This window comes from Maylandia zebra, linkage group LG6 (assembly GCF_041146795.1).
Source record: "Maylandia zebra isolate NMK-2024a linkage group LG6, Mzebra_GT3a, whole genome shotgun sequence".
Lineage (NCBI taxonomy): Eukaryota > Metazoa > Chordata > Actinopteri > Cichliformes > Cichlidae > Maylandia > Maylandia zebra.
Genome location: NC_135172.1, coordinates 40,057,185 through 40,071,262, shown reverse-complemented (window position 1 = coordinate 40,071,262; position 14,078 = coordinate 40,057,185). Strand labels below are relative to the sequence as shown.

Below are 14,078 nucleotides of genomic sequence, written 5' to 3'. Positions count from 1 at the left end.
AAGGCTTTCATGATGGTATGAGACCTGCTGTGAAGGTGGTCCTGATAAAAAGACAGGAAGCCGAGCTGGAGGTGGAGTTAAACATGCTAAAATTTTCATTGTGAGCCTCTAGGATGGACTAGATCAGAAATGAGTACATCAGAGGGAGAAGTCAGTTTTGGAGCAGTTAACAGACAAAGCTAAAGAGGCAGGCTGGGATAGTTTGGACTTGTGCAGAGGAGGGCATTGAAGATGGAGCTGCCAGGCATGAGGAAAAGAGGACTCTCACCTGGATGACTGAGAACCTTCACAGACATTTCTATCAAATATATTTCAGTGTAACTGAGTGACAAAACATGAATTTTATTATTATTTTTCATGCATAACATAAAACAACATTTAAAGAATGGAATATCCTCATACTAAATACATTTTGCCCATTTTTTTTATTGCTTTGTAATGTGTTTTCCAAAATTTCCAAATTCCTCCAAAACAATAAAAAGCAGCTACTGAGAGCTATAAAGGACAAGCTTTCAATATGTCACTAAAGGCATCAAACCATCACACCGCGCTGGGATTTCAAAATAAAAGACCCGTATCAATAAATTCTACGCCCAACATATCAAAAATAATGAAATACGACACAAATAAAGATTCTAAATTAATTTAAACGAGTTTAATAAAATACTTAATATTAATAATTTTAGATACGCCAATTATTTTAAAAAAATATATCATCTAGCCGTTTTTACGTTCACGTGTCTTCTGCACTTCCGGGTTAGAGTTTAAAAAAACATCGATGGCGGCCACATGCTTTTTGGAACGGTGAATTAGATCAGTATATTATAACAAAAACAGAATGAAGGACACACCGCTGTCCAACTGCGAGCGGGACTTCCTGCTTAAAGCCATCGAAGAGAAAAAGGTGGGTGCGATAATCAGCACGCGCTGTTATGTGTGTGTGTGTGCGCGCGCGCAGCCTGAGGATTTAACATGATGGTCATATATCAGTGTCCTATCCTGGCATCGTTGCTCTGTTTTAGAGAGGATTTATGTGTATTATAGTGCCTTACCATAGCACACCTACAGGCTTTCATCCGCACTCATGGGTCCTGTTTCTATTCTCTTCCTTCAGCGCCTGGATGGACGGCAGACCTATGACTACAGGAAGATTAAGATCAGCTTTGGGACTGACTATGGGTGCTGCTTTGTGGATCTGGGACAAACCAGGTGAAGCTGCAGCCACATGTTTGCAATCGTGTGCCAAACTGAGCATCTGTGTACACTGAGCTCTGTATTCACTGTACGGCTCCCCGCAGGGTCATGGCGCAGGTGTCGTGCGAGCTGGTGGCTCCTAAAGAAAACCGACCGAATGAAGGAATCATGTTCTTCAACATCGAGCTGTCCCCGATGGCCTCACCGGGATTTGAGCAGGGAAGGTGAGGACGAACCTCACTCTTTGAATTCAGCTCATTCATTTATGTTCGCTGGAATATAAAGAAATAAGCTTGGGGGTTTTTTTTCTATGGAGTGTAGGGACATTGTTCCTGAATTTAATTAGATCTGGTGACTGGAAAGCATCCATAATAAGCTTCCATGTTCTGAGGCCGTGGTTCCCAGTTGGATGAGGGTGGAGTACCAATTGGGTTGGGGATGTATGCAGCGGGAGACTGATAAAAGGACTGGTGGCACTTTTGTTTTGGTGAGGAGAAAGGTTACCATGAAACAACAGCTGTTCATCTATGTCACCACGAGCTGTGGTTAGTGACTGAGATTGTGGATGCCAGCGACAGACATGAGCTCCTCCAAAGGCCGTCTGTGCTCAGTCTTAGAGCCAGGGTGTGGAGCTCGTTCTTTCAGGAGGCGCGCAGAGTACAGCTGCTACTCCTTCATAGCGTAAGGAACTAGCTGAGGTGGCTTGGGCATCTGATCTATGTGTCTCCTGCTCCTGGCTTCGAAGTGAGGTAATTAAGACTTGATCTACAGTAGCTACCTTAGCTTACCAACAATTCTGGTTTACATGGAAATAATATGTAAGAGGACCTCTGTGTTTGGAGAATGATAGCTGGTGAATTATAGATGACCTGTGCAGTTATTGTTAATCACAAGTTTCCAAGTAGTGGTCGTCCCCTGGGGCTGTCTGGTTCATTTAGACAGACTGCTGGTGCAGAGAGTGTAAATCATCTGTGGGGTTTTCTGTGTTTCCAGACAGTCTGAGCTGTCAGTGAAGCTAAACAGACAGCTGGAGAGATGCCTGAGAAACTCCAAGTGCATCGATACAGAGTCTCTGTGTGTGGTGTCTGGAGAAAAGGTAACACATACACACAAGACAGACACGACAGACAGAGAGAAGCTTTATCTATTGATGATGATGATGATGATGGTGGTGGTGCCTGCTTGCGGGTCTCTAGGTGTGGCAGATCAGGGTGGATGTTCACACACTGAATAATGATGGAAACCTGATGGATGCCGCCAGCATCGCCGCCATCACCGCTCTGTGCCACTTCAGGCGCCCTGACGTCAGCACCCAAGGACAGGAAGTCACAGTGGTGAGTCAGCAGCACCACAGCAGGTGGTGTCTGAGCTTCCCTGGACCTGCTGGGAGAAAATTGATGATGTTATTGTTTTCATGAGAATTCTGCTTTATGTTAGCTGTATTTTTTTTTTTTTTTAAATTTCTGTCTTCAGTACAGTCCAGAGGAGAGAGACCCCATTCCTCTGAGTATCTACCACATGCCCATCAGCGTCAGCTTCGCCTTCTTCCAACAAGGGTAAAACACTGCTTCTCACAAGATTTCTTCTCCTCTGTATCAAAATGTTAATGTCATGTTTACAGGTGCAGCAGGTTTTAGTTAACTCAGTATATTCAGTAGTGTTTATAGAGAGTCACTTCAGACCTCCACCAGCACAAAACTCGTGGAGGGGCAGCCCTCATCAGCCTGCCACGACCAGCTGGGGAGTGAGAGGAAGCTCAGTGCATTGAGGCATGAAGACAGTGCCGTGGTTGCTGGTGTTACACGGGCCAGGGTATTTCAGAAACTGCTGATCTTCTTTTCCCACATGCAAAAACATCACCTGGTCTGACAGCACCTTGATTTCTGCTGTGACATTTGCATGATAGCAACTGAATTTGGGGTAAACGATGTGAAAGCATGAATCCACCCTGCCTGTGATGGTGTGATATTATGAGGGACCTTTTTTTGGGAAACTCTGGGTTCCTCAGGAACAAATGTGCATTGTTTCAACTCCACAGCCTGCCTGAGGGTTGTTGCTCAACATGTTTATGATCAGTGCACACATGATAAAACTCAGATCATCTCAACCTGATACTGGCGAGGTGTACCTAATAAATTTGCCAGTGAGAGTGAATATAAATTTGACTTTAGCGGCACAACTGAGTGCGCGTTCAGGGTCACCTGATCCAGCCTCAGCATTTAACTGTAGTAACATGCAGGCGATCAGGAGAGTAACTTAACTGATCTCGGGCTGTTTTCTTAAAACAGTCCTCTTATTTTCTGCTGACCTTCTGAGTACCTGCAGGTGACCACTTGTTTGAACATTAACCTTCCTCATTGTTTCCCTGCAGCACTTACCTGCTGGTGGACCCGTGTGAGCGGGAGGAGCGAGTGATGGATGGCCTGTTGGTAATCGCCATGAACAAACACAGGGAGATCTGCTCCATCCAGTCCAGCGGAGGCATTATGCTGCTTAAAGAGCAGGTGAGCTCCTTAAAAGCTCTTTGTTACTGTGAGTGAGTGAAAATGGGCTGATTTCCAAAAGGCATAAATTAAGAAATTAATTCTATTTTGTTTTTCTCAAAATGCAAAGTTTCATGAGGACTTATGAATGGGAGATATGACATGTGCTGAAGGTATCTGCAGCAGCAGAGTCTTTCTTGTTTGGAGTTTTCCAACTATTTGTCCTGCAAATGTTGTTGCATACACTCCCCGCTGAGGTCTGTCCACAGATTTTCTGTGATTAGGCCACAGAGGTCTGTAGACATCATGGCAGAACCTCATGAGGTTTAATTAAGATCTTTGTCCAGTTGTCTGATCTTCAGCTTTGTTTGAAACAGGCTGCTCCCAAAATCTGCTGGAATATAATTGAATCAGTTCATCCCTCTGCCAGTGAAATATTACAAGGCCCAAATGATTTTTTTTTTGCTTACTCTAAAATCAACAGATACTTGGCTGATATGTTGGTGAAATAACTGTTCAGTACAATAATTCTTTATCAGAGCAATAGATATTTTTCTGTGTTTTGTTGAAGGTGATGAGGTGCAGTAAGATAGCTGGTGTCAAAGTGTCTGAGATCACAGAGCTCATCAGTGAAGCCCTGCTGAATGACAGGAAAGCCAGGTGAGCAGAGACTTAGTCTCACTGCCAAACTTCAGTCTTAAACTAGAATCATTTTCGAAGCTAAATTAAAAACAGTGTATTTTCCTGTGTTCCTGTATTTAAAATGCGTATTTTAAATACAGGAAGGCCGGTGGAAAGTGTGGATTTGCAGAGTCCATGCCACAGGACCGAATCACAGCTCTGAAAAAGGACGAGACTCCGGTTGAGATGACAGATGTGACAGAAACAGCCAATGGCATTATCCAGAAGGGCGAAGCTGCACCTCAGACGTATCCTGAACCGAATTACAAGCTTGGATATAAAGCATATGAAAAATGGGACACGGTGTCATGGCATTCTTTCAAATGGCCAGCAGGGGGCAATTGCCAAAAACAGATGCCACTTTTCACTGGATTTGTTACGTCTATAAATGCTTTTGTAATGAGTTAGTGGTCTTGGCAGTTTTAAGTCAACAACATGAATTTTATTTTTAAGGTTTATAACTGAATGACTACATCAAGATTTTATATACAGTCTGTGATATCAACAAAGAAAATGTGTTCACTTCCTTGTTCTTAGTCTCCTTAACCACACATGCTAGGGTGCCATCCCCAGTGGTGCCAGTCCCTGGTGTTGGACAGGTGGGGCAGGGGCTGCAGAACAGCTGGGGACTGGAGGAGGATGATGAAGATGATTATGAAGAGGAAAAAAATGACAACAGTGGTGACGAGCAAGTGGAAGAAGTGACAAAGATGGACGTGGGCGAAGGTGGTTTATTATTTATTTATTTGGACAGTTTGATGTAAAAGTCAGGTTTGCTGATTAGAGGAAAAGAATAAAAATGTGCTTGAACTGAGAGTTTGTTGTCTTACAGGAGATGTGGTTGAGATATCAGACAGTGAAGAGGAGGATGTGGTCATACTAAATCCTGAGGTGCCAGAAAAACCAAAGTAAGCACAGCTGTTCTTTTCTAATGAATGTAATTAACAGATAAATATTATTTTTATATTGATGTGGTTGTTCTTAATTCATTTTTTATTGCTCTCAGAACTACAGGCTCCAAGTCTCACCAGAAGGGGGCAGCAGCATCCAAGAAACGGCAGAAAAAATGAGGAACGACTGCAGATGGGGATTTGTTCCAAAACGTCAAAAGGTTTTATTATAAACACTGAGCTGGATTTCAACGAGTCCCACCTGAAGTGACTGCAGCTCAGAAATAAAACATTAACTTGATGTTTGTAACTGTTTCAAACAAATGTACAGAAAGTGAAAATGTTAAAAGATAGTTCATCTGTGCACACCAGACTTTTATATTTCAGTTTGTTTGCAGGGATGTATTTCCTACGTCGATTTCAAATAAAATTAAATAGCTTTTTTTCTAACAGCGTTTCTGGCTTCATCTAATGGGTTTTATGAATGATAAATGCAAACTGAGAATCTGTAAATATCCTAACATCGTTTCAATGTGTAAACTAATTAAAGTAAGCACGTGTTGTCAATGGAAGACATTTACAATTATGATAATGATAAGGAGTAGCAGCTGGAGAGAAGTAAAAGTTTAGGTTCCACCGAGATTTGAACTCGGATCGCTGGATTCAGAGTCCAGAGTGCTAACCATTACACCATGGAACCACCGTTGTGACACAATGAGAAGGTTTGATCGATATAGACAACATGATGGCATTTCGTTAAAGTCTATAAAACTACTTTTCCTCACTGAGAACGATACAGATTTTCTGAAAAAGAAAAGAAAAATGTTCTTGCTTCATTAAGCAAGTTAGCTGAAGTTAGTTAGCATACTTGTGATGAGCTAGCCCCGATATGGACTAGCATGCGAACAAAACCTCGATAAATGGAAGAAAACTGCCAGATGACCAGATGTTTGTATTAGCGAATTGCTTGAAACAACATAAAAGAAAATAAAGTTGGCCCGTACGGGGATCGAACCCGCGACCTTGGCGTTATTAGCACCACGCTCTAACCAACTGAGCTAACCGGCCACGTTGAACCTGCCCATCAGTCATAGTTAAATAACTCACACGTTTCATAACAAATGGCAGCTACATAGCACCTCTGTGGCGGATGTTAGAACACCACTCAAACCGCTAATGCGAAATCACATTTAAATCAGTTTTTAAATCACTTTTGGTCCTACACCCTGGTGTTCATACTTAAATGTAGGCTGTTGAGTACTGACTACAGAATTTTGGTTATGTGCTGAAAGCTTTAAACCATTTACAGTTTTTTCTGATGGCTTAAGCACATTTTTTGTAACTATTGGCTATTTTTGCAAAACTCTACACACAAATAAGAAAACCCTTCACCAAATCAGCAAAACATTGTAGTTTTCTTGTAAAAGCTAATAAACCTTGCTTAACTCTCCAGTTAAAAATAAGAGTTGCTCACTAAATTTTATCACACACATATATGCAAAAAGTGAGCGCGAGGGCCCTCGGTGCGCCCCCTTGCTGCTGCTGCTCAAACTGAACCTGTCGAAAGGGGAGGGGGCATGCTGCTTCCAAATAGTGCACATTTCATTCATAATATTGTCAGTGCAAGCCCATTATGTGTTAACTATTTCCCTGAGTTGTGTGAAATCTAAAAAAAAACAAAAACAAAAAACCTCTACAAACCTAATCTGTGCACTGAAGTGTAGGTCTGTTAGGTTATGTTGTGGGGTTGGGTGTTGATACTGGAGTGCAAAATTACTGATGGAAGATGGACAAGAAAAGGTCAAAGCCATCAGGTCCTCGGTTTAGAAAAAAAGAGAAAAGATTCCATTTGGATACTCTCTATCTCTCACTATGTAAAATATTTATCTGGTTAAATCCAGTATGGTTTCGACAACAGTTTTCACAATAAAATATGTCAATGTGCAATCCTTAATATGTTTTGTGTGTGTGTGTGTGTGTGTGTGTCGGGGGGTAGGGGGTAGGGGACAACAGAGGGAGTGTGTGGGCACCAAACAGGCTAGGACCACTCCTGGCTGTATGCATTTTGTCCATTCCTAAGTTGTGAGTCTTCACCAGCCAAATATATGAATCACTCGAGCTAATGTAAAATTTGCAGTTTCTTTCTTTATTGAATAAACTCTGGCCAAGGGAACCAGTGAGACAAAATCCAAAATACTGTTTTTAGTTATCAACATTTGAAATGATGAAGGCAATTGAAAAGAAACACAAAATTAGATGCCTTGTGAGTATTGTCCAAGCGCCCTCCACTTTTGGAAGCACTGGTCTAATGGTTCTCAGACACACCCACGTCAGGGTCGGGGAAAGCCTGTAATCATGGAAAGTGGGTGTTTGTGTCTCTAGACTAACTATTAGTGAGACCGGAGAAGAAGACGACACCATGTGTCTGAGTGAGACCTTTTCTGTCTCGCTCAGACATTATTTAAAGAGCCAACAGCCAACTAAAGCTCGGGGTACAGGGGGCCTGGGATGTGGTAGTTCCTGTATAACCAACTGTTTGCCCGCCTGGAGATTCACTTTCACGAGACGGACACTTCCAAACTTTTAATTGTCGGATAATGAGAGGGTAGCTTGCAGAACGCCAAGCTGCCTTTCTGCTTTCTGTCAACATCCATATATCATGTTACACTAACAGTGGAATAGTTGAACGCTCATTTACATATTAAACACTTCTTAATTGTGCACCAACTGTTATAATGGGCAGAGAAGACAGTATACTGTATATAAATGTTTCACAGCAGACAGACGATCATATTTATCTCCTTGAGGTAAAGCTGAACACAATGAAGTTATTTATTAACTCCTCTTTCAACCTCCAAGAAGAATAGAAAGGAATGTAACCACCCTGAGATTATTTGTGCATAGCAAGCCCAGTAATAATATAAAAGGTTAGGAAGTTCCTGGCCCCCCTCATCTGTAGGCAGTTGTAAAATCTGTATCTTTAGTCTAGATTTCTTCCCATGCCATATAAATTTAGAAAGATATCCCTCAATACCTTCTGTTTAAATCTTTTGTTTACAAGGAGCAGCCAATCAGAAGCTAACAAGCTATAGGCATTTTGTTCTTGTGTTTGATTTTTAGGCTAGGCTATGCTAATGCTGAGAAAAAAATTGATAGCAACAAAGAAAATGTGTTTCACGTCCTTGTTCTTAGTCTCCTTAACCACACATGCTAGGGTGCCATCCCCAGTGGTGCCAGTCCCTGGTGTTGGACAGGTGGGGCAGGGGCTGCAGAACAGCTGGGGACTGGAGGAGGATGATGAAGATGACTATGAAGAGGAAAAAAATGACAACAGTGGTGACGAGCAAGTGGAAGAAGTGACAAAGATGGATGTGGGCGAAGGTGGTTTATTATTTATTTATTTGGACAGTTTGATGTAAAAGTGATGTTTGAACTGGGAGATGTGGTTGAGATATCAGACATTGAAGAGGAGGAGGTGGTCATACTAAACCCAGAGGTGTCAGAAAAACCAAAGTAAGCAAAGCTGTTATTTTCAAATGAATACAGTCAACAGACAAAGGGCTACGCACATATTGATGTGGTTCTCAATTCATTTTTTATTGCTCTCAGAAATACAGGCTCCAAGTCTCACCAGAAGGGGGCAGCAGCATCCAAGAAACGGCAGAGAAAATGAGGAAAGGCTGCAGATGGAGATTTGTTCCAAAACGTCAAAACGTTTGATTATAAACACTGAGCTGGATTTAAATGAGACTGCAACTCATTAACAAAACATTAACATGCTGTTTCTAACTGTACTGAATACAGATTTTTGGTTATTTGCTTCATTAAAGATTATCAAACCTTTAAACCGTTTAAAGCATCATATGCTCCTGTTCTTCTGCTTCCAGTTGCTCCCATTAGGGGTCACCACAGGTCATCTGCTCCCCATCTCACCTTGTCTTCCTCTGTCACACTAGCCCTCAACATCTCCTCTATTTGTCACTTCCTGGTCACTCCCAATGAAAAACTTAGCATCCTCACCTACACCTCAACTTCCTGTCTACTGTCAGTGCCATCGTCTCCAATCCATACATCATAGCAGGTCTCACTACCATCTTGCCAAACTTACCTTTTACTTTTCCATCCATCCATCTTCACTTCCTCTGCTCTTCTAATCCTCACTGCATAACCTCCTGCAAATCCTGCTCATGAAAACACTCATAAAACTGAATTAAATAGATATGAAACTGGTATAACACACTTGTTTGTGCAATGAAAAAAAGTAGAATCAGAGCAATTGCTGGGAATCAGAGCAATTTTGGCTGTGCAAGGTCGCCTAATCAACATTAGGCAGGTAGTTTTAAGGTTACGTCTGATCAATTCCGCATGTGCATAGAAGATTATATAACGATATATCTGTATGTATTTTTTATCTTAACAAAGTCACCAATCCTGTTTGGTTACTGATGGAGTGATATGTAATCACTAGAAAAACAAAAAAAGTCTTTTAAGCCCCTGTAAATCAGACGTGCTGTTCCTGGAAGCCTCTTGGCACCTGATGCAAATACTCACATGACTCAAATTCTCTTTTCTTGTGCATCTGCATGCTTTTACCCGTATCGGCTTGATCACCTGTGCAGCATCCTTTGTGTACTAGTTTATTTGATGAATCAGAGGTCAGGATTGTGAAGCAGCTCGGGACTTGTTCCCTAGTGCACCAGTACATGGTGATGAAGGATCTAAAACCCATCGCAGAGCCACACCTCTGCTTTCACTTCAGATGTCTGTGTTTCCAAAGTTATTTCCTCAAAACAGAAACACATGATATACTGCTATGTAACTCTGTCAGATTTGCTCTGGTAAAGTCCTGTATGACTGTGTAATCCTCTAATTACATTCTTCCTCAATTCTTCATTAAAGCCTACTCAGTTTTTTTTTTATGTCTTTTTTCTTCTGGTTGGCTGATAAGATACAGCAACGGTTCCTGTCTTTTTTTCCCCGGGCAGACACACAAGGCTTACAAACAAATACACGTGCACGGCCTGGTGTCTCAGTCAGTGGAAAAGTACTGAACAAAGCAGTGACTGTGAATGCTCACCACCCCTCATCACTGCCATCAGTGGTCTGACACACAACCCAAGGTGGCCTAGTGGGTGTATTCAGTGACACACAGGGATGCTGTGTTAAATCAAACTCGTAATGTGACCACTCAGTGCACAAGCAGGGTCTATATTACTCCAATAGCAGACACTCCACCAGGTTATTTAATAGCCAATACTGTATTACAGTGCTGGAACAGGTTAAGTCTCTTAACTTGGCTAGATTTATCACAGGGTTAAGTGTACCTGAGCTCACTCTCTTTGCAGCTTTTTAAATATACATAAAAAAGATGCTCTTCTGCTATTGGCTCTGCATGATGTCAGTGAGAGCAGAGATACTAAGTATGGCCATCGCAGGCACACAGTTCTGGCCGTGAGCGCAGAAGCCCCACCTACCTGCTGTTTGGTCATTCTGTTTACGAGGGACAGCCAATAGGAAGAAAGTTGTTTAAAAGTAGAGGCGCTACGTGGAGCTGCATCAAGACCCAGTGTAAGGTAAATAAGGATTATTTTGGACTGTGAATAATGCAAAGCTATTCTAAGCATAAAGATATGGAGTAAAAAGCTCCCATTTTAAGTTGTCAGCTTGGGCAATACTGCAACACTTCCACTGAAGCTTCCATTTCTGGATCTGTGGAAGTCCTGTTGTGATAACTTTCATTACATTAAAGATCTTTTCCAGAATTTTGAAACTTTTGAACTTAATTTCATGTTGGGGAACAAGACAAAGTTACAGGTGGGACAAATATGGCAGGTAGGGATGGTGGTAACCAATGCTCCCGCTAATTTTTTATGTGTCTGAGCGAACACACAAACTCCCTGAGCGGACACTTGGACCACTGTGAGCAACATTAGGCGTGTGCACTGTGGTCACGCCAGCATCAAATCCATCCAAGTTACATGGTTTATTAAATTACAGCATTTACATTTATGTTAGACGACTTTTAATTAACTGCTTCAACCCACTTACAATGAAAATTAAAAAAAAAAATCTTGTTCATGACCTGTGTAGTATGTTAACGCTATTGGAAGTAAAAATAACTTGAACTCCAATTTTGAAAACACAACTTTATTTTTTTATTTTTTGCTCTGACTTGTATTATGAGTCTGTGGTCTAGGAGAGAGTCCTGTAACTCTCTGTCTGCAAAATACAGTATATAATGACCAATGTTGGGCAATTAATTATATAGTTACTTCTTCAAAAAAGTAACTGAGTTATGCAAACAACAACGTTTTTTGCAGCTGTTTACCTAAAAATGCAGCCAAGGCGTTTTTTTTTAAAGAAACATTTCAAACTATTCACAGAACAATCAGCTGTTCTGCATCAAATCTGATGCCACACAAATTGTTTGTGCCACTCCAAAAAATAATTTATGTCCACTATGAGATAAAGGAGAACAACAGCCTGATACCTGCAGTTGTGACAACAGGAGATGTATCACTGCTGTAACACCTGTAACATTCAGCAGTCGCCTCATTGTTCTGACACACACAACAAAACTTTTGACTACACTACACACTAACTACACACTAACTACACAAGATTTGCGCTAAACGTCGCAAATTTCTCACATCTCAAAACACCGCCGTCACTCCTAAAACTTCCTTCCTTCCTAAACAATAAATGCCATGTTGCCATATAATTTTTTGATTGGTCCACATAGTACATTTTTCCACCAACAGGAAAGGCTGGGGGAGGGGGGTTGTCTTTGCTCACAGGTGGAGAGCGCTTTCGAGAGTTTTCCTTATAAAACGCCGTTTTTACCGTTTCTTCCCGCAGTAAATATAAACAACGACAGTATTCAGGAAAAAAACAAACATTGCAGATATTTTTATCATTACTCTGGTTTTACGTGACCGATCAACACCATTTAAAAACTGGTATAAAGTCCACACTTTGTCCGTCAATTGTTCCGTCTGTCCTGCTCACATCTCCAATGGTTGTACACGTTGTCATTAACGTGGCATCACTCCACATCAGCCACGCCGCTTTGCTAGCTAAAACACCGGTGTCGGCACATAAGGACGCTGTCATAGCCTGTCAGCGACGTTGATTAGCTGCGTATATATGAATGTGAATCGCATTATTGGCTGGACTGTGGGATAAGGTGGCATCGTTCTAATCCCATACGGGAGCAGCCAGTCACTTACTGACTAACACTGCAAAACAGAATTGTTAACGTATTTACTTTAATTTCAATTCAGGTTAGATTTGTTTTTGTGCGAAACGCAGATTTTCTGTGCGCAGAGACCGTGCCAGCAGTGCGCAATTGCGCACGCGCGCAGCTTAGAGGGAACATTGGTGGTTGCCAATGATTGTGTGCACTTGGAGTACAGGCACCAACACCTTCACATATGCTTCAGATGTGTTTTTGTAGAGTAGTGCCTTTAAATGACTTCATGCAGGGTAAGCTGAGACATACCATATTTAAAGGTGAACCCACTTTGAAGATTTTTCAGAAAATTTGGTCTTTTTCATCTTTTTGTGGAGAAGGATTCATACAGTATGATGAGGAGCCAAACACATCTCAAAGCTTCCCAAGAAAACCAGAGAGGACCAAGAATGGCTGACTGTCATTTACTTTCCTTCACAGCCACATAACAAATCCATTTATGGGGGCACTTGAAGACTGGTTTAGCCAAACATTCCTGTCATCACAAGTAGCTCTTGGGAAGTTCGTGCTGGGCTATCAGGTTTTGCATAACATTTGTTGAGTGCTGCTGCCTTGAAAACAAAAGCTGGGGGAACCAAATTTACATATTATTCACCATCACTGCACCTTTTACTCTTAGTTGATATTAACATTTCTGATGGGAAATGCTGTACTTGTCACGGCTGCCGAGGCGAGCCGTGTGGAGTTAGAAGAAGGACCCAAGATGCAGGCAGTGGATGAAATGCCGGTGAGTTTATTTACACAGTGGTGAGAAGGCAAAACAGGCAAGAGGGAAGACAAAACTAAAGACCTGAACTGGGAAAGCTAAATGACAAACCTGAGATGAAACAAAAAAGGGAAGCGAGGCAGAGAGACGAGCAGAACACCGAGGACCACAGACTGACGCAGAGTTACACAGACGAACCGGCAACAGGCAGGAGAACACACAGGGCTTAAATACACACACCAGTAATCAGGGGATGAGAGACAGGAGGGCAACACAGCTGGGAGGAATCTGGGCTGACGGGACAGGGGAAACGTAAACTGATCACACTCACATACGACACGGACCTTCACAATAAAACAGGAAACTCAGATACATGGAACCAGACAAGACATTGAACTAAACAGACAGATTCACAAACAGATGGGGAGACACCATAGACAGACAGATACAGACGCAGACTCAGAGGCAGATCGAAAATAACACAGAACTTAAACAATCATCATCTAGAAAATGATAACAAACTAAAAGCGCTGGGTCACCGACCCAGGACCATGACAGTACTGACTTTAAAACAAATGCAAATTAGAAGCACCTTTTTGCAAGTTTGCAAATGAGTCTCTGCTCACACACCAGTAAAAAAAAAAAAGTCATATTGTTGTCATTATTATTGTTGATATAAACTCCCAGTGAGGCATTTTAACACATTCAAAGAAAAAGGTTGTTTAGAGCTGGAGTTTCCTTTTTCCAGAGATGATCATCACGGATCAGACTTAACCAGTTTGGGAGGAATAAAGCACAAACTCCACATACAGTGAAGTGCTGCAGTTTAATGGCATGAAGCAGTGGAGGTGGGACCTGCCAGACAGCATGTG

The 14,078-nt window shown here is 41.8% G+C and overlaps 1 protein-coding gene and 2 non-coding genes across 3 annotated transcripts; 1 reads left to right on the top strand and 2 right to left on the bottom strand.

The window, feature by feature from the left end:
* The first annotated feature begins 758 nt into the window (after positions 1 to 758).
* Positions 759 to 5,698, top strand: exosc9 (exosome component 9). The gene is made up of 12 exons (XM_004538819.4): positions 759 to 904; positions 1,115 to 1,209; positions 1,299 to 1,418; positions 2,188 to 2,290; positions 2,391 to 2,528; positions 2,668 to 2,750; positions 3,566 to 3,698; positions 4,249 to 4,337; positions 4,460 to 4,606; positions 4,918 to 5,084; positions 5,191 to 5,266; positions 5,365 to 5,698. The coding sequence occupies exons 1-12, from the start codon at positions 839 to 841 to the stop codon at positions 5,426 to 5,428; spliced, it is 1,281 nt and encodes a 426-aa protein (XP_004538876.1). The 5' UTR covers positions 759 to 838; the 3' UTR covers positions 5,429 to 5,698.
* A 178-nt stretch (positions 5,699 to 5,876) lies between these two features.
* trnaq-cug (transfer RNA glutamine (anticodon CUG)) lies at positions 5,877 to 5,948 on the bottom strand. Its single transcript has one exon. It is a non-coding gene; the product is annotated as a tRNA-Gln (tRNA).
* A 294-nt stretch (positions 5,949 to 6,242) lies between these two features.
* trnai-aau (transfer RNA isoleucine (anticodon AAU)) lies at positions 6,243 to 6,316 on the bottom strand. Its single transcript has one exon. It is a non-coding gene; the product is annotated as a tRNA-Ile (tRNA).
* Positions 6,317 to 14,078: the final 7,762 nt, after the last annotated feature.

What these genes read in the sequence shown, in the direction of transcription:
- exosc9 (XM_004538819.4), top strand. Translation starts at nt 839, where the DNA reads ATGAAGGACACACCGCTGTCCAACTGCGAGCGGGACTTCCTGCTTAAA. An exon ending in CTGAATGACAGGAAAGCCAG is followed by an intron (nt 4,338 to 4,459) that starts GTGAGCAGAGAC and finishes TTTTAAATACAG; the next exon opens with GAAGGCCGGTGGAAAGTGTG. An exon ending in AAAGATGGACGTGGGCGAAG is followed by an intron (nt 5,085 to 5,190) that starts GTGGTTTATTAT and finishes GTTGTCTTACAG; the next exon opens with GAGATGTGGTTGAGATATCA.